Source organism: Miniopterus schreibersii (genome assembly GCF_964146895.1).
Source record: "Miniopterus schreibersii genome assembly, chromosome: 14".
Classification (NCBI taxonomy): Eukaryota; Metazoa; Chordata; class Mammalia; order Chiroptera; family Miniopteridae; genus Miniopterus; species Miniopterus schreibersii.
This window is the reverse complement of record NC_138114.1, coordinates 34,428,758-34,449,250: the sequence shown is the minus strand read 5'-3', so window position 1 is coordinate 34,449,250 and position 20,493 is coordinate 34,428,758. Positions and strand designations below refer to the sequence as shown.

The window sequence follows — 20,493 nt, the reverse complement described above, 5'->3', positions numbered from 1 at the left end:
AGTTACGTAAGAGGCCATAGGAAGAAACCCTTCAATAAGTTTGGGGATAATCCTCAATGGTTATCTCATTTTTGGGTCTCAAGTATTTAAAAAATATATATATTTGCATAATATATATATGACTCCAAAGAACTTTTTGTTTATATGGGTTATGGCTAGCACTTATTAGAAATTAAAACCTGCAGGCTGCTTCAGTGCCTTTTCACTTCTAGTTTGTAAAACTATCATTTTTGGCTTTTAAAGAGCTTTATAATGTTTATACTTAAAATATTCAAATCCTTTTTCTTTACACTCTTAAGTGATGGGTCTCAAAATGATGCAACTTAAGTGACATTATGATACTGTGTGAAAATGTTTTGTTGCATAAGACACAATAAGGTACATTGCTGACATCTATAAAGCTGAAGGGAGGATAGTGCTCATATTATTTATGGTTTTGCCCAGTTCTTTGGAGTAGATTCCTTCCTTCCGCCAGCCAGAGAACTCACTGTGTCAGTTCCAATACCTTTAAATGCAGGGGCTGCCGCTGGGAGTTGGGAAAGCGTGTCTTCTGCTCCTCGTTTTCTAAGCCAACAGTCCCTGCTCTGTGTCCCTCTCATTCAGCTCGGGATGGGGGGGGTTGTCTGGGGGTTGGACATGTCACTGGTACCTCAGAGGAGGGAAGCAAGATTCCCCTGCACGGTTTTTTAGAAACGCCTTATGGAAGTATAATATAGATACAGAAAAGCGCCCAGATCATCCGTGTGCAGCTTGGTGCCTGCTCACGAACTGAGCTCCTTTACTTAACTAGCATCGGGATCTTTCCAGTCCCTTCTCCACAGGGAAACCACTGTTCTCACCACTGGTCCCTCTTCCAGCAGCACAGGTTAGTTGTGCTTGTTTTTGAACTTTACATAAGTGGAATCTCACAGTATTGCATTTCACACAGTACCCTTGGAGTCTGCTTCCTTGGCTCACTATTTTTGTGAGATCCACTATATTGCTTACTTTGTTGTTCTAAATGGTGTATAGTAGCCCATTGTTCATCCATTTTGCAGTTACTGGGCATTTGGATAGGTCTCAGTTTTTGGATATTAAGAATAATGCTGCTCTAAATATTCTTGCTCCAGTATTTGGGTGAACATGTACATGGTTTTCTGTTGGATATATAGGTAGAAATAGAATTGATTGCTTAAAAGGTATGCATATTTTGGTCTCAGTAGACACTGTGCCAGTTGGCATACCTACCAGCCGTGTCTGAGGGTTCTCTTCCCTCTCTATCAACTAGTATTGCCTGCTTTTTAACGTTGACCTTCCTGTGGGCGTGTGGTGGTGTAGCATTGTGGCTCTAATTGGCATTTCCCTGATGCCTAATGAAGTAGAACACATTTTCATATGAATATTAACCATTTCCTTTTCGAGTTTTTTGCCCACTTTTCTGTGGGGTTGCCTGTATTTTTCTGATTGGTTTGCAGGTATTTATGCATATGTATTGGGCATGGATCTGCATGCATATTTATCCCCATTGGCTCTCTGCTGCCACCTCCTGCTATTTTGCCCATTGATCACCCCTTTCCAGCCATTGGCTTCTTCCTTAAACGGCTCTGCCGGGCACAGTCCCATCTCAGGGCTCGTCACTGGCTCCCATTTCTGCTTGAAATGTTTTTACTCAGAGATACATTAGATCTCTTCCCCACCTCCTCAAGTCATTGCTCCACTGTCACCTTCTTAGAAGGCTTCCCTGACCTATCTATTTGGTCTTACATCATCCCTTGCACATCCTGTCTGCCACCCCTACCCATCACTTAAAAATGAAACAAAACTTTGTATTAATGAAATTTTCAAACATATACAAAATTAGAAAGAACAGTATAAAGGCCTTTCCTTGTATTTCTATCGCCCAGCATCAATAATTAGCAAAGTTTTACAATTTTATTTTACTTATAAATACTTCAGTCTGAATCTTTAATAGATAAGGACTTTTTTAGAAACAGTTACTATGCCATCATCAGATCTAACAAAATAAATAGCTTCATATGCTAGTCCAGATTCAAATTTCCCACTTGTCTCAAAGATGTCTTGTTATAATTGATATGTTTGAATAAAGGTCCAAACAAGTTACACACATTGCTTTGTTGGCAGCGAAACAGCACCTGGTTCTTAAACCGGTGGGGTTGGACCGGACCTGGGTTCCACAACCTCAGTACTTGAGTTCTGGCTAGGAAAGAATTCAGAGCCAAGACTCAAACTATAAGAGAAACTTTATTTAGAATGTCACAGAGGTAGAAGTGAGCTGTAGAATAAATGGGCTCAGGAAACAAGTTACAGAGGCAAAAGAAGGGCCCTTGGAGCTTGGGAGAAAGAGACAAGCAAGGAAAATGCACCTGGGGGAGAGGGGTGGGGAAAGGCATGGGGCGTGCTCCATAGAGAGAAGTGTACTGGGTCCTCTGTCTTGAGGGTATTTATCTGGGGGTCTCAGGGACGGATTGTAATGGAGTATTCATCAGCTTTGCAGGTATTCCCTTTAAGGGTCATGGCCTCTACTGATCGGTCAGCACAAGGGCAGGGGGTCATTAGTCAGTGCACCTGGTCCTGAGGTCAGCCATGGAATCACTTGTCTGGTTTCGCTGCTTTTCTGGGCCTGGAGCTGAAACACAGCTGAGGCCTAGATGCATTTGATGGGGGTCGGGAGCTCCTTGTCCTGAGGGCTTAATGCTTAAGGGCTATTCTCCGGCCCCCTTGTTCATTCTAAGGGGATCTGACCCGAATGACTAGCAACATGTCAGGGGAGGAAAGGTCAGGGGAGGGTCTGAACCGCATGACGGGCGATATGAAAGGTCAGAGGGGTGTAAACCGCAGAACCCAAGATATGCTAGAGGAGGAAAGGTCACCCTGGGGCGAAGTCCTTGTTTTCCCAGTTTTGCTCATTGCTAGGCACCCAGACATTCCCCCTGGTGACCTCTCCTGTACCTGGCCGATAGTCCTTGCTCTGCTCGTCTAACTGCCGACCACAGCTTTATTTCCACAGCAATATCATCATTCAAAATACTACATATTTTATATATTTGCTTATTTTCTCTCCTAATTGAGTATCAATTCTGTAAGAGTAGGATTTTTGTCTTTTGTCCTTTGCTGTATCACCGGCACCTGGAATGATGACTGTCACGTAGTAGGCTTATATATGTTTGTAGGATGAGTGAATAAAGTTGTCAACAAGGATCTCATGGCTCAGGGCGTTATGCCGAGTCAGCATGGTGAAATCTGTTACTTTCCAGCTCTGAACTTCGGGCAACTTTCTGAGCTTCAGTCTTCTTATCTGTATATAACACAAACATTGCAGGGTTTTTGTGAGAATTAGACAAAATACATGTACAGTGTCTGGTACCTGGTGTAATTTCAGTGTAGTTATTTTTGTTTTTAACTGTAACTGCCTTTACGAGGCATAACAAAAGAAAGGTGTATAGTAAAGAATTTGGCCTTGCCCAAAGAGGTGTGGCCTTTGTCCCCGGTTCCTGGAGGATAACCTTTAAACCCTTGCGATTTCCCAAGAGATAGGAGTGTCTTTGTTAATCGTGGTGGGCTCCTTAGCTCACACCTGATAGTTCATGCTAAGGAGGTGACTCACGGTAGGCTGTCTGGCCAGGTAATATCAGCCTGACCCCCAGGGAGTGGGGTGGGGCTTGAGGTTGAGGCTATCGCATGGACAGTAATCACTCCCAATAAAAACTCTCGACACTGGGCTGCTTTGGTGGACCATACCCCCTCGTTCTGTCGTATGTGGATATCGATACCAGGAGGGTAATGCGAGGCCAATGGAAGCTTTGCATTGGGAGCCCTCCCAGACTCTACCCCATGTGTCTCTTCTTTAGGGTAATTTTTAACTGTATCCTTTCCCTGAAATAAACTGGAAATGTGAGTATAATAGTTTTCAATGACTTCTGTGATTTCTTTTACCAAATTACTCAACCTGAGGGTGGTTTTGGAAACCTGAACTTAGAGCTGGTGTCAAGGGAAGCACCAGGAAGCCTGCCTGGAGTCTAGTCCAGGCTCACCAACTGGCTGTGTGAACTGGGACAAGCCATTTGGCCTCACTGGCCTCAGTTTGCTCATCTGTGAAATGAGGGTAAACCAAATGCTCTCTCGGTTCCTTTTAGCTTTGTGGTTAAATGAAGATCTTTTCTTCTCAGGAAGCACAGTAGTTACCCCTTATCGATTGTTTCACTTTCTATGGTTTCAGTTACCCACGGTCAACTGTGATCCGAAGATATTAAATGAAAAGTTCCAGAAGTAAACCATGCATAGGTTTTAAATTGCCACTGTTCTAAACAGCATGATGAAACCTCGTGCCACCGGTTCTGTCCTGTCCAGGGTGCGAGTCATCCCTTTGTCCAGCGTATCCACTGTGTATCCACTACCTGCCCATTGGCCACTTAGTAGCTGTCTTGATGATCAGATTGACTGTCTTGGTATCACAGTGCCTGTGTTCAAATAACTCTTTATTTTACTTATTAATGGCCCCAAAGCACAAGAGTAGTGATGCTGGCAGTGTGGATCTGCTGAAGAGAAGCTGTCAGGTGCCACCTGTAAGTGAAAAGGTGGAAGTTCTTAATAAGGAAAGAAAGAAGATGCAAGTGCTGAGGTTGCTAAGATCCAGAGTAAGAACAAATCTTCTGTCTGTGAAATTGTGAAAAGAAATCTGTGCTAGTTTGATGAGAGAAAAAGACCACACTGACATAACCTTTATTACAGTACGTTGTTATAATTGTTTTATTGTTAGTTATCATTGTTAATCTCTTACTGCGCCTAATTTATAAATTAAACTTAGCGGTTGGTACTATCTGTGGTTTCAGGCACCCACTGGGGGTCCTGGGCTGTACCCCAGCAGATAAGGGGAGACTGCTGCCCGGGTCTCTGCGTCGGTCTCACGTGCAAACCCCCAGGTGCGCGCAGAAGCCAGCGAGGCGAGAAGCCGCTACCCTTTGTTAGGTGACGACGGTCTGAGACCCCTTCCTGGAGCAGGTGAGCTGACCGGAGGGATTAGTGAGTCTCTTGTTCTTTCTTCCCTGTTCCTTCGAGAGTCAGTGCGTCTGCTGCTTTGGTTGACAGGTGCCTGCAGGGTCTGGGACGGCAGGGCTGCTGTGACTGGCGGAAGGCCACTCGGCCTGCTTCTAGTCCCTCCCGAGGCCTGGAGGAAGGAGGGGCACCTAGGCCTCCCCTGGGCCTCCCCCACTACTCCAGAGCCGGGCTTTAACCCTGGAGTATTAGGACACCTGCTACCAACCTGGGGCACTTGTTAGGGGCCAGGCGGAGTCTTCTCACCATTCACATTATTTCATCGGCACAGCCCCAGGGGACAGAGGTTATCGCCCTCGTAGTCATTCTGCAAACGAGGGACCTGAGTGCAGAGTGGCTGAGTAATTTGCCCAAACACAGACAAGGACATAGATTTGATTCCAAGCCTGACAGGTCCCAAAGTCTTAATCATTCTGTTGTTCTCTGATGGGGGGGGGGGGGCCGGTTCGAAATTGGGGTTGGTATGGGAGATTGATTATGACCCGTCCCCGCATCCAGACGGTTGGCAGTGCCCTCCCATACCGACTCTGAGTTTGGCTTAGGGGGTGTGGTGGAAACGACAAGGTATGTCGATTTCAAGCCCAGACCCCCAGAGGCCTTGCATGCTTGTATGCTCTCCCCCGCGGTCCTCTACCACCACCGGCCAGAGGATAGCAGAGCACATGGGAGGCAGCCCAGTAGGCCCAGTCCGGGCTGCCCTAGACCAGCCTGCCAACCTGCCCAAACACGAGAGCTACCTCGGCCACATAAGCAGATCCCACATCTGATAACTGTTGCATAAATGAGTCTGGCCAAGATCAAAAGAACCACTGGAATGACCTATAGGCGTGCGGGCAATAATGACTTCTTACTGTGCGAAGCTACTGAGCTTTGGGGTGATCTGGTCTGCTGCAGTAACTAACTGAAACAAGGAAAGCCCAGTCATGAGTCTCATCGATTCCTTACAGCAATGAGAACCTGGATGTCCTTAGTCCCTCTAATTCCTTCCCTGGGCCCTTAATACTCTCCTTCCCCACATCCCTTCACACTCTCTCTCCCCAGCCCCAAAGTAGCCCAGCCTCCGCTGGCCACTGAGATGAATGTTCTAGTCTCTCTCTGCCCTGTTTCTCAGCCTGCATTTTCTTATGCTGCGTGGGCACCCTGCCCTCCTCCGGAAGCCCATGGTATCTACCTCTCTTTGAGGATGAATAATATTCTGCTGTGTGTTTGTACCAGATTTTCTTTACTCATCCGTGGATGGACATTTAGGTGGTTTCTCTAACTCAGCTGTTAGGAATAATGCTTCAGTGAACACGGGAGTGCAGGTGACTCTGAGATTCCACAGGCAAACCTGTGGGCATGATGCCGAGTGAAACACGCCAGTCACGGAAGAACAAACAGTGCATGGCTCCGCTGTATACGAAGCACCTAAAACTGTCAAACTCATAAAAGCAGGAGACGAGCAATGGTTACCGGGGGCGGGGGTGGGGAGTTGTTTAGTTGGTATAAAGTTTCACTTACACAAGATGAACTGGTTGTAGAGATCTGCTCTACAGCATAGTGTCCATAGTCAACAATACCGTATCATGCACTTAAAAAATTTGTTAGGGGGGTAGATCTCATGTTAAGTGTTCTTACCACAAAAACAAAACAAAGAGGGACACAAGGACACTTTTAGAGATGATGGGTGTGTCTCTTACCTTGATTATGGTGATGGTTTTGCAGGTGGGTGTATACATTTGTTCCAAACTCATCAAATTGTGTTCATTCAATATGTGCAATTTTTTGTATGTATCAAATATACCTCAATAAATCTGTTTTTAAAAAGTAGCAGCAGCAGCCCTTGTACAGGTGGAGACAATCCTTTCAACAAAACCGTATGCTGTGGGCTTTGATTAAATTGGTTTGTAGGAAATTGGTGAAGCCAGTTCCCCACCTCTATCTGTTAGCGTGCGGGGCAAGGTTGGCTGTCGGGGAGAACGCTGGAGCTCCAGGCCCCGGGAGCAGAAGGGAGGGAAGAAAGGTCAGGAGGGAAGAAGGGTCAGGCCTGCTTCTTGAGCCCGCCCTGTGGTTCCACATCCGGCTTCTGGACACTTGCTGAAGGTAAGCGCTGCTCCAAGGGCCCCGAAAGGAGCTGGTGGCTGTGGCCTCTGGCTGCTCAAATCCCAAATTCAACTTCCTCTTTGTACTTTCAGTCTCTCCTATCCTTTCTGGGTCCGACCACCACTGCCTCAGGATGCACCCTGGTCATGGGTTCAGGAACTGCCAACCAGTCTACAGAGGGCTTTGGGGAGGGAGCAAAGGCAGAAGCAAGACCGGTCAGGAGGTGACAGATGGTGTGGCCTCCACTGTGCCTGGGGCCAGCTGGGAGCCAGCAGTAGGGGAGATGTGGTTGGATGCTGGATGTATTTTGAGGGTAGAGCCAGTAGGATTTGCTGATGGGTTCGATGTGGGGAGTAAAAGAAAAAGGCTTCAAGATTTGGGGAGCAACTGGAAAGGGCGGAGACTAGCGGAGGTGGGGAGGAATGGGAGAGCAGGTTGGGATGGGGGAGGGTGAAGAGCTCAGAATGTTGCATGGGGGACCAGAAACCACAGCCCTGACGCCAGTTCTGGGGCACACTGATCGCAGCTCTTACTCATCGCTTCACGTGCCAGGCCTCTTCTGAGCACTGACGCACCTCACTGCGTTCTCACTGAGCCCTGGAAGGAGATTTCCTCCTTACTTTGCAGATTGAGAAGAAATGGGCTCAGAGAGGAGGTCAAGTGATTTGCTGCCCAGGGGAACGCACAAGCAGAAAAGCCAGGACTGGCGCCCAGTGTGTCTGCTCCGTGGGTCATGATCCTGAGACTGCCTCCGATGCCCACATCCACTCTGACTTGCTGGGCCCAGCCAAGGGCTCGGGGGAAGATCAGCACGTCCTGGGCCTGTAAATGTGCCTAATGCGGGCCTTGCCTCCCTCTCCGACCGAGGACGTTCAGTGCCAACACTCGGTGCGCTGGCTGTGAGAAAGAGCTGCAGCGATAAGCAGGACCAAAAACCCGCTACGATGACCCACATTCTCGGTGTGAGACCATTGTGATGTATTATGAATGGGTCCTTCTGACGTATGGTTTGAACACCTAATGAAATAGTAATTCTTTCTCTGATATAAGACATTTTGAATGACAGGCTCTAATAGAATAATATTATTACTTGTGAATTGGAACATTCCATTAAAAATGACATTACAGAATGTTCCAATAATTCTTTTCTGTCATCTTTAGCTTTCTCCTTGGAGGGGGAAAAAAACCCAACCCTGAATTTCTATGGAGAGCAGAGAGAAGTTCCTGAGCCCCTCATATGGGTTTTCTTGTGTCATTAAGAAGCCAGTCTCACTGAGAACAGGAGAAACAGAATCTTGTGGCAGGATTTTTACTCGTGTGTTAGGGCCTGACCCTCAGTAGAGAAGTCAGCGTTCAGGGCTCTGGTCTCTAGGCTGAGACCCTGTGTGAGTCCTGGGTTAACTGCTGGTTAGCCAGGGGGCCCTTTACACATCCTGTGACCCCTTTAGAAAATGTTTCCCTTGTGATTTCCTCCCTGACCTGTGAATTATTTTAAAGTGTGCTGTTAAATTTCCAAATAGTCGTGGAATTCCTAAATTTCCTACTGTTTTTGATTTCTAATTTAATTCCATTGGGGGTCAGTCAGAAGGCATACTTCATATGATTTCAGTCCTTTCATTTTTACTGAGACTTGCTTTTTGCATCGTTTTTATCCTGAAGAACATTCTGTGTGTGCTTGAAAAGCATGTATATGCCACTGTGACTGGGTGGAGCCGGCTGTGATTGTCAGATCCAGTTGGAAGGTGCTGTATATCCTTACTGATGTCCTTTCTCTATTTATTGAATTATTGTCATGATTTGTGTTTTGTTGTTTTTAATCTTTAAATGGTTTCCTTTAATTCTTTGAGCATATTTAAAATAGTTGCTTTGAAATCTTTATCTGCTAAAATCAAAATCTGGGCTCATTGAGTCAGTTTCTCTTGAGCTTTCTTCTCTGTGTGGACCACATTGTTCCTATTTCTTTGTATAGGAAGTCTCATAACTTTTTGTTAGAAGTTGAAGAACATCTGATATAATAGAGCACCTAGAGATTCTGATTTTCTTTTTCTTGAGGGCTTCTCTTAGTTTGCTTCTCTGTTATAGTCTGGTTTGGTTTACTTTGGTTTTTATAACTTGCCTGGACTTAATAGGCAGAATCTGTCTTCCTCACAGCGTACAGGAGCCGGTGTCTTGGCTCAGCTTTTACTTTTTGATTTTTATTCTTTTATTCTGATTTTTAGTCTGACTTCCTAAGGGAACCCGGTGTAAACATAGCTTAGCAGTCAGCCACTGGTTCCGCCAGAGGCTGTTTAAACTCCTCGAGCCCGTAACGCTTCGCCGACCTTCTCCGTGGGTCTGTGTGCGGGGTGCGGATGGCACTCGAGGTTCAGGCAGCTGAACCCCGCCTTGGCTTTGACGTTTCCCTGGGCCCTCTTGTGCTTCCCCGAGTGTGAGTACAGGTTCCCGTCAGCAGAGACACGTGGGGAGCTTATTTACACCCCCTCCTATTGCTCGGTGCATTTGCAGAGGCTTCCTATTAAATCTCCGGCTCATCCACCGCTCACCCCAATTAGGACAACAGCCTCAGGCCAGCAGAGCTTCAGGTTTCCTAGCGCACTTTCTGCCGAATTTGCCGCTTTGCCTTCCAGTGCTGTCGAGCAGGGACTTCTCACTCTCCACTCCGAATCAAGTCTGGCCCTCCTTTCAGCCAAGGTTCCCAATCCCTGTCCTGCTCTGATCAAACGACTGCACCTCCCCAGCTGTTGTTCTTACCCTAAGTTCCATCTCGTGGCCTGGCCGGGTGGCTCAGTTGGTTGGAGCACCATCCTGTGCACCAAAAGGTTGTGGGTTCAATTCCCAGTCAGGGAACATACCTAGGTTGTGGGTTCGATCCTTGGTTGGGGCACATAAAGGAGCCAACCGATCAATGTTTCTCTCTCACATTGATGTTTCTCTTGCTCTCTCTCCCCCTCCCTTTGTCTAAAATCAATTTTAAAAAATCCTCAGATGAGGATTTAAAAAAATAAAAGAACATCTCACAATTTGTTTGCATTTGGTTTATCTCTACAGCCTTGAAAGGGTTTGATTTGGATAATTTAGTCCAGTTTTTACTCTTGTGTTTTGGGAGAGAATATTTGCCGACCTCTTCATAATGTCATAGCTGGAAGTCTCATTTTTGCATATTTTAAAGTTTTTAATACCTGTGGTCAAACTTCTCTCCACCAGCAAGACTTAAAAGCACACGAAGACAGACTTTTACATTTTACATTGGTCCTAGTTATCCAGACCTTGCCTAACACTAGTGGGGTGTCTCAGGTGGTTTCAGTAGTAAAACTCATGCTCTTTAATGGCAGAATTTAACTGGGAATCTAACTGGCAATCTTTTGGTTCATGGGACAATACTCAACTGAGCCACGAGCGCCAGGGCTAGTTTTAAAGATTTGATAGGTCCAAAATATTACTGGCAATCTGGCCAGAGAAATGCTTTCATTCCTTGTATTGCTTGCCAAAGCTTGTCTCCTCAAGTAGGATCAAAGTGAATGGAATTTGCTCCCTGCCAGCCAGCCGTGATGCGACAGGGAGCTGGCTGGGCAGGCTGCAGTGAGGTACATCTTAATGTCCCAGGGTGTGGCATGAGCCCCAATTCACCCCTCCCAACTTCCCCCTTAGGATTAAGCAACACCATTACAAAACAAAAAGATGACAGCAGCAAGCCATGGTCCCAAGGGGGTTCTGAACCCTTCACAATGATCTCCAGCCTCATTCATACTAAGAAAAAAGTTCAGACTGTAAAAATCTTCTTGATCTTGGGCTGGAGTGGACCTAATAAATCAGAATTTCCTAAACCATGCCGGCAGGCTAGGGAGGTTTTTTTTTAGGCTAGGGAGATTTTAAAATAAACTGTCTGTACATTTTGCCCAGGACCTATTTCTCAAACAGCATTATTATAAGATCCCCAGAGAGGTTAAGCAATTTGTCCAAGGAACCCAACCAGTAAGTGGGAGAGCTGGGATTGGACATTCCAAGCCTTAAATGTGCTCTCAACCATTACACTGTAATTACTGTACCAGAATCAGCCAGTGACCCACAAAGCAACCTCCCTTCATTGTAGGGAGAGGGGTAAGCAGTGTGGTGATAGCATTTTTCTTTCCAACCCTTGTCCTGTACATATACATTATAGTTTTTATTGGTATCATTGTACATACATATAGGTAGCCTACTAATTCACTTAGCACCATATCATTAACATTTTCCCATATAACTTTTCATAGACATGTCTTTTTTAAAAAATTTATCTTTATTGTTGAAAGTATTACATCATAGACATTCCTAATGGCCACATAACCCCCTAGAGGATGCCCCCTCCTCCTGGATTCCCATCCACTTTCAATGACTCAGAATATTGTTCTGAGCGCTTGGATAACTTTTTTACTGTTTTATTGTGAAATATATAAACAAGTCCAAATAACACCAATGTATAACTTAACAAATCATCATAGGTGAGCTCTCTTACAACCACTTCCCAAGCAAACAGATAAATAAGCCAGCGCCCAGAACCCACTGTTTCCTCCCTCCTCCAAACTTTCACTGCATTTTAAAAGGTCAGTGTTATGATTTCATCATCTAATGGCCTTGTACCATACTAGAGGAGCAACCTTTGTCCAAGAGGGACAGTTCTTTTTCCTGGGCTTTTGCACATAGCTGAGAGGCATCTGACCCCCCCCCCCCAATTTGTTAAAAATCACACATCTCTTGACAGTCATTTAAATGCCAGTAACTCTGCCCAAACACTCTTTCCCTCAGGCTCACTGGCTTTCAAGCCGTTTCTAATGACCATTCCCAATGCCCGGATCCCCATGTCCTGCAATCTGATCTTGCATCTCTAAAAATAGCTTCCTTTTATGTTTTACCCTGGATTTTCAGATGTCCCCAGAGGTCCCTCATCTGGGCTTCGCCTCCTAATTACCTGTCCCAGAATCTCTGCCAGGCAAGTCTCCCTTCTCCTGTAATGCAAACATTAACCCACTTCAACCTCCACTAATTAGAACTTTTTCCTACCTGAGCTAGACAGGGATACTCTCAAAACCACAGGGAGAGGGTACAGGCATTTGTCATGCTTCCTTACTCCCACCTGTATCTCCTACTTGAAGAAATCATGTTCTGAAATTATCACTGTGGGTTATTCCCTGAGGTCCTGAGACCTTTTGATCTTTCAGTATTTTTTGTTACGGGTTCAGTCCTCCTGGGAGTGTAATATACATGTCTGCCCACAGTGCGGAGGGCGAGAGCAGTGAGCCCAGCATGCTGAAGACGATCGTGCTGCCCCGCTCCTCAGAGGACATTGTAAATGTCAGACACAAAGCAGCACTGAGATCAACCACAGAAACCATGTAGCATAAATCAAAGATATCAAAGACAGCGTCAAAGTAACTTTTCATTGAGATAGAAAACAAAAGCGAAATCTGAGAACATTTTGGTGAGTCAACATAAGATACCATTGGCCCCCTGGGCACCCTATGCTTTGGACTCTCCTTCAGTCTAGTCATCTTTGGGCCATGGTTGGTTGAGGTTTCATCCTTGGTAACTGATTGTTTGAAGTGTCCAAACTGGGGTCATTCTGGTTTCTCCTTGGTAACCTCAGCTTCTTTTACTTAACTCCCTGGCCCCAGCTCTTCTCCATGCTGCTGCTTCTCTCACATGGTTCAGAGTTCATAGAATTCTTAGGACAGAAAGCATGAGTCATCAGTGTCCCAGAACATAATAGTCCTATTTGGTTGCAAATGACAAATCGACCTGAACTGGTTTAAGCAAGGGACATACTAGCTTTTATCTGAAAAGTCCTGGGGAACTGCTGACTTCTAGGCCACTTGATTCAGAGGCTCAAACAAGGTCCTCTGGACTTGGCATCTCTCCATCATCCGCTCTACCTGCTTCTGGGTTGGGTCTACTATAACGAAAGGCCTTATCTCACACCTCCCAACTCCATCCTTGGCTCACATTGGGTCACCGCAGAGCCAGTCACTGTGGTCAGGAAGTTGAGATAAGTTGAACAGTGAATGGCCTGGAGCTGGGCCAGCCTTGCCCATACCTGAAGGTGGAAAGGAGTGACTAGCCTAATAAGAACCAAGGTGCATTTTCAGACGACTTGGAAGTAGATGCCAACTGGAAAAAAAGCAAGAGGTGTCCACTGCATAGGCTTAGGAGTGGTCTTAGTAGAGTTATTTCCAACTGTAAACCATGGGCTACTAGATTCATACAGGGTCTTTAAAAAAAAAAATGCAGAGACCTACTGAATCAGCATATCTGGGGGACAGGGCTTTGCAACTAGTATATTTATTAAGCTCCCCCATTGACTCAGATTTGCAGCCAGCTGTGAATTACTGCTGCTCCTCACAAGGACTGTTCAGGACCAAGGATAGCAGTCAGTCATGGACCTGCTAATGCTCATGCAGGCCTGGGTAGCAAGAACGGCAGGGCCCCAAATGGGGGAGAAAGTCTCTAAAGAGGGGCTCCCCTGTAAAAGTCCTGTCAAGGCAGTACCATCTTAAGGAATGGGAAGCTGCCATTTTTTAATTTTTTTGCCATTTCAGTGCTCACATCTTGTTTTTTCTGCTCCAGAACCCTTGTGGTGGCAAAGCCAGCTGCTTGCTTTGTCCTTCGGCATCTGGATTCAAGGCCTTACAAAACTTTAATCTTCATCATTCCCTTAATGTAGTGATAAATCTATAGCTGGTCCCTGAAATCAATAAAGACATATTTAAAAAAAAAATTAGAATATACTTAAAATTTAAGCTAATTACAAAATTAAGAAATTCCTCTAATTAAAAAAAATCAATTATTTTGACTAAAAAAAAATCTAACTATTGTCTCAATAACTATGATTTAAAAAAGAATTACATAGGTACAGAATTAATGTTTTGGCAGTTGTTCAACAGACAAAGTACACCTAGAGAACATGACAATTCTTTATTTATCCTAATCCAGCCAGTATTGAGATAGTCTGCTATATTAAAAACAAGACATTAAAAAAAATTACAGCACAGTTAGCTAGGCAGTGACTAAGTCACCAAGTTTAATTATATATTCTTCACAGTCATTTGATAATCATGTAATGATGAATAATATTTTCAGCCATTTTGGAGATGTTAACTTCTGCAGAGGGAATTCTATCAGTTGTCACTGAATTTCATATAAGAGGTTTAAAACATTACTTTATAGAAATAACACAGTAAAGCAATGTGAAATAAACTGAAAAACACAAAATATACCCACCCATCCCAAAAATCTACAGCATCCCTTTAATCTGTCCCCTAGTGCCTTTCTTTTACTTCTTTATTCCCTTTTCCTAGTGTGAACAGACTATTTAGCAATTAAGAAACTACTGCTCTGTAGGGGCTATTTTGAGCCTAAAGTGCCTCAGTTCCTTTAATTTCTCACTTAATCCTAGAAATATCTTCTGAGGTTGAATACTACTTGCATTTCAGAGATGAAGAAAACTATAGCTGAGAGAAAGTTAAGCCACTTGGCCAAGGTCAGGTTATTAAAAGCAGAATTAGCATTTGAACCCAGGTCTACCCAACATGAGTCAGCTCATGCTCATTGCTTCATGGTGGTGCAGGCCACCTTTCTAAAGAGACTGGGACATGGTACTTCTTGAGCTAATAAGGCTCTTTAGATTTAAGAGTGGCTAGAGGCCATTCTTGGTCCCCAGGCACTTGCAATTCCCTCCCCTGCCCCAAAGGGTTAGTCAGTTCTCTGGCCCTCACAAGCCTTGATGCCAATAAATCCAAGCAGCTACTTCCCCATCTTGGACATTAAAGTAGTAAAAGGGGAACTGTGTGCTTATATAACTTTACTAAAGGCTGCCTAAAAGCTGTTCTATATAACACAATTATGCAGAAAATATTGTCATTTCTTCTCAAAAATTAATAAAAGCCAATATATTTTATAATTACAGCTATATAACCTAAGCTACTTTTATATATAATCATAGATTTTTATTTCCCTTCAGAACTATAGCAGTGTTCTGAATAAGGCTACTGTCAAATATTCCCTTCCTCCCCAAATAATTACAACTTTGAATGTTCAACAGCCATTCACATCAACTTCAAGTTATAACTCAAAATTAAAACATTTGTACTATAAAAAGATACCAGTCTTAAATTACTCAAGTTAACATACTTTATTGCAATCTCAAAGCTCAATCTATATTTGCTACATCTCTAAAGAGAAGTGGCCACTTATCAGTAAGGGGAAATGTTTATTATTGTCATGCATTAGGTATTGTAAGCAAGAAAATAAATAGGGTTTTTGGAACTAACTTCTAAAAATTTAACTTTAATTAAAGAAAGTAACTGCAAGACCATTTAGATTGCTGAACAACATTAAAAGGGCCAATATTAAAAATGGCTTAAAAATAAATAATTGCTTTTTAAAAATGAATATAAAACTAGTTAACAGTGATTAAGGTACTTACCCTCATCAATATGACAAGCAATTAAAATCTATAAACATTAGTATTGGGTTTTTTAATAGTAAACTGTCTTAAGCCAAAAACAATGACCTCAATATTTACTCAAGACTTAAAGGAGGTGATCAGCATATACCTGAATAACTGACTCAATGAAAGAGAAGAGTAAAATAACTTTATTGATGTTTTTATTTTTGCAAATCGTTCTCTGTGCTCAAACTACTATAATCTGGCAGCTTTAATTTCTAGAAATACGGATTTAAAAACCTTATTCCAATGATGGAAGGACCTGACGGGTCTCGGTCTCGGTCTCTCTCTCTTTCTCTCTCTCTCTCTCTCTCACACACACACACACACACACACACACACACACACACACACACACACATAATTAAGACTGCACAAGTCAAAATTACATTATGAACTGAGATGTCAACATTATATAAATAATATTTAATAGTGAAAAAGTGATCTGGAAGCCCTGTGAATTTTTACCCTACATGTTTTGGAGGACATCACATGGGTTAAGAAAAACAACAAAATCGCATTTGTTCAGATAATCATTTGAATGTTTACATACATTTTTGGTTTGCTATTTATTTATAACTAATTTAATTTACATTTTCTCATATTAACATTTACTCCTGTTTAACATGTAATCAAATTATGCCAGTGAGAAAAATCCTCATAGTACCTTCATTGAGTTGCTGATTCTAGGAAAACACTGAACATGAACATGTACAAAAGGCATTTGAATAAAACATGTGCATTTTTCAATATTTGCACAGGCTGATCCTTACATTTCTGTCTGAAGAAAATATGAACAAAGCCCAGGTTCACCATGCTAATATAACGGTTCAGATGACTGCCATAGAAGACGTACATACAGAATAATGAGGACAGATCACATCCTTAGGCTCCGCGATTACTGAGAGGATTTCCTCGGGCCCTAAGTGCTTTCTTTATTATATTTCTTAAAAATACGAGAGCATCAGCTTATCACAAGTCTCCACTACTGTGCATTAATGATGGAATCAAAACAACACAACAGACTCATAAGGATGAGGACTGCAGAACGTCTGGAAGTCACAGTTTTATGCTTCTTCTTGCTCTGGATAATTTAGAATTTTGCGGTGTGCCTGACGTAAATATTGCTGCTGTTTGAAGTAAACCTTGAATGCTCCTTTAATGGCAACAAAAGCAATTCCACCCTAAAATAAAAAGGAAAATTAGCTTTTTGTAATGTGGATTTAGAGAAACATAATAAGTTTTCTGAGGTAGCTACCATTACTATCTTCATTTTACAGGCACAGACGTCAAGAAATTTAAGTTTCTCAGCAAGGCAGTATCTGTGATAGGGTCTGAACCAGGCAGTCTGACCCTAGAGCAGAAGCTCTTCACTATAACCTTGCTGGGAAGAGGATGGGTGTGATAATTCATGCATATTCCAAGAGAGAAATCACCCACAAGCCAGAGCTACTGCAGTGGACCCTTCCCTTTTTGCTATTGGATGACAGTGAGGATCAAATGGAGGAGCCACAGAATATTGATACAGTCCCATTGGTTTTTTGCATTTTTTTGAAACAAATATACAATTCATTCTCTTTTGTACAGTCACTTGAAAAAAATAATATTAAAGCCATCTTACCAAGATTGTCCTTTGTAAATTAGAGTTGACACTACTAAACATCAGTTTACCAACTATAGTCGCAATAGTAGGAAAGACAAGGGCTCCACATAAAATTCGGGTGGCAGAGACATGATCTGCCAAAGGATTAGCCTCAGCTGGAATTCGAGGAACAGGACAACCAATCCCTATAGGGGAAAAAATGCAGGGTATTAGTGCTAATAAAGTAGCACTGCTAAAGTATCTCTTTATGCAAGGATTCTTCCACAGGATTAATTTGGCATGCTTGTTACAACCACAATTCAGGGCCTTACCTGGAAATATACTGTTCAAAATTTGTAGTTTATTTGAGTATTTGCGCCATAGTCTAAGCACATAATCCTCCCAGCGAATCATCTTGCCTAATATCAGCATGACAGGAATAGTAGGAAGTCCAATTAAAAGGAATAAAGGATCAGCTCTCTCCATAACATCCAGACCTTCTTTATGGCCTACAACCTGTGGAACAGACAGCATTTGCTAGAATCATTTCCTTATCTAATGAAGGGATGTGGCATGCTCGAGCTCAATTCATTTTAGAGGAAATGCTAAATATCTAAAGAATACAGAAATAAAAAGTATAAAAAATAAGCTGGAAAGCCAGCAGTCCTGATTTATTTATAAGTGCCCCTCAAAGGGGAGGAGGGGACCTCCCAAGTGATACCATATTACATTAGAACATAAGCTTTAAAAACGGTGACCCACACTGATTACATTTGAATAGGAGGAGACTTCTGGTTCTTGCTTCCATTCCTTCTAATTGATTTGGTTCGCCTGGGCTATTTTAGGTCTTATCTGTCTTCTAGCAGAGCATGTTTTCCTGTTATTCCTATAGGAGGTAAGCATAACCAGCCAAGGGGCAGGACCTGCCTTCAGGAGATGGCCTGAAAACTCACGTCCCTTTGGCTCTTTCTCCTCACTCAGTAGTGTCTGGGATAGTGAGATCACTTTGGTTGGATGAAGGTCTGCTTTCCACACCTAACTTCCTAAAATGCAATTCCAAGGTCTATATTTGGGGGACTGCTCTAAGGAGTTTTGGCTACAGGTTCCAGTCATTTTTTCCAATCTAGGAACCCTCCAGTGTCCTGTCTCTGGTGTAATGAATCTAAAACAATCCCGCCCCTCTCATCTGGGTCTTAGGGCTATTTCTCAATTGGTTTAGATCCCAGAGGGCAAGAAGTACACGATTAATTCGTATTTGTGAATCTCTATATTTCCCCTCCCAGCAGAATCCTTTCCACTTAATCTCAGCCTTACACTTCTCTCAACACCACCACTTTGTTGGTGAGCTCCTTATTTTTAACTAGACGATTTCCCTGAAAATTCTTCTTCAAAGGTCTCAAATGATCCCCCTTTTAGCCAAAAGTTTCAATTGCTCACAAATTAAACATATTTCTCTGAGGGATTATTCTTGGCAGTTAAAAGGGGAGGAAACTAGTTCGGAAGCCCACCCAGGTATCACACAGTGAGGCAACAGCCTGGTAGCAGGACACTACTGTAAAGGACTCACTATGTAAGTTTTTCTGATCACACTTGAGAAATAAGCCAGGAAGAAAGGATTACAAAGGACACTGTCTACATTTTTTATAGGCAGGAGGGAAAAAGAAGGGCAGGCAAGCAGGGAAAGGAAAGAACGTAGAGAGGACTAGAAGTTGTCAGGGTTAATATATACTCAGAAAAGCAAGCTCACCAGGTTTTTTTCACAAATGAGATGCCCTTTATGTCAGCTATTATAGCATTTTTTTTTAGGTGGACTACAAGATGTGAAATAAGGTCAAGCTGAGAATGATCAAGGCAAGTTGAAATTATAGAAAACACACTCGATCTAGGTAAAAGTATTTTATAAAAGTATGTGGAAAGAACCAAAATGGGTGCTTTTAAAATTTCAGTCAGGGATACAGCCCAGACTTGCACTGTTAACTTATCTAACCAAGATGTAATATTAAAGGGCAGGAGGAGAGCCTCTTCCAAATGGTCAAAAACCATGGCATCAGTACCTGATACTCTTCAGTGTCTCCAGGTAGAAACTTAACAACTTCACATCCTGCATATGAAGGGTGATCATCTGGAGTTGCCCTAAAGTGAAATAGCCTGGCTCACAGTATTTCATAAACCCTAATCCCACACTGGCAGCAAAGTAGATTAGGCAAGAGACCGTCTTTACCTATAATGCTTTTCTGGACATCCCATTTTTTATATCTTTTATTATTTTCAATATAATGATCACTTTAAACTTATAACTAAATGTAATTTAAAATACTCTCAGAAAATGTTGGCAAACAAATTTGAAATTTCCTTTACTGGGTTATGTATTGTTTAGAATTTAGAGTTCAAAAATACAAAGCAGAGTGAATATTCAGGTATGTTTATTCCTTGTGGGTAGCAGTTAAAATCTTACAGCCAGGTGTCTAAGAATGAGGAAACAAAAAAGGAAATAGGGCAAACAGTGAGCAAAGGCCCGCCATCCCACTTGTTACATACAGCTAAAGAGAAGAGAGATGCTTTGTGCTCAAGCTAAGGCTCACCATGCATGAACACTTGCATCCGTTCATTTAACTGAACTCTGATTATGTGCCAGACACAGGCCTCAGTGCTAGGGGTTAAATAGTGAGCTAAATGATGTCTTCTGGAGGTGAGAGACAACCAAGTCAAACAAGTGGGCAAGTATAAATGCTGTAAAGAAAACAGAATAGTGTAATGCCTGTAGAACACTACCTGCTACTGTCAGACCCAAGGGCAATAAATGAAAGGTGAATTAAGCAATGGGGCTCATTTAACTTGGTTAATACAAAACCAGCAAAGTTTGTGTAGATCATGTACACTCTGGTTTTATGCCGGAAGATCTAAAAACAGATTATTTTTTTGAAACAGACTCACAGATACAGTACTGACTGATGACTGCCAGAGGGGAGGGGGGAAGGAAGATTGGGTGAAAAGGGTGAAGGGATTAAGAGGTACAAATTTGATAGTTACAAAACAGTCATGGGGATGTAAAGTATAGCACAGGAAATATAGTCAATAATATTGTAATAACCATGAATGGTGCCGGGTGGGTACTGAAAATATTGGGGGTGTGGGGGGGTACTCTGTAAAGTATGATTGTCTAACCACTATGCTGTACACCTGAAACTAATAAAAATAACAACGTAAATTGAATTAAAAAATAAAATTAAAAAATAAAAAGATTATTATTATTTTTAAAAATCCTTACCAGAGGATATGTTTTTACTGATTTTAGAGGGAG

At 42.8% G+C, this 20,493-nt stretch overlaps 1 protein-coding gene across 3 annotated transcripts in view; it reads right to left on the bottom strand.

The window, feature by feature from the left end:
* Positions 1-14,065: 14,065 nt before the first annotated feature.
* MARCHF5 (membrane associated ring-CH-type finger 5) overlaps positions 14,066-20,493 on the bottom strand; it is a 46,853-nt gene continuing 40,425 nt past the window's right edge. For 2 of the 3 annotated variants that reach the window (XM_081157529.1, XM_081157530.1), the window contains 3 exons: positions 17,525-17,708; positions 17,232-17,398; positions 14,066-16,794 (listed from right to left, as the gene is read on the bottom strand). In XM_081157529.1, the coding sequence (XP_081013655.1) occupies positions 16,678-16,794; positions 17,232-17,398; positions 17,525-17,708 (468 nt within the window). In that variant the 3' untranslated portion in view covers positions 14,066-16,677. The remainder of the gene's footprint in view (positions 16,795-17,231; positions 17,399-17,524; positions 17,709-20,493) is intronic. The other variant, XM_081157531.1, reaches the window with a different exon arrangement.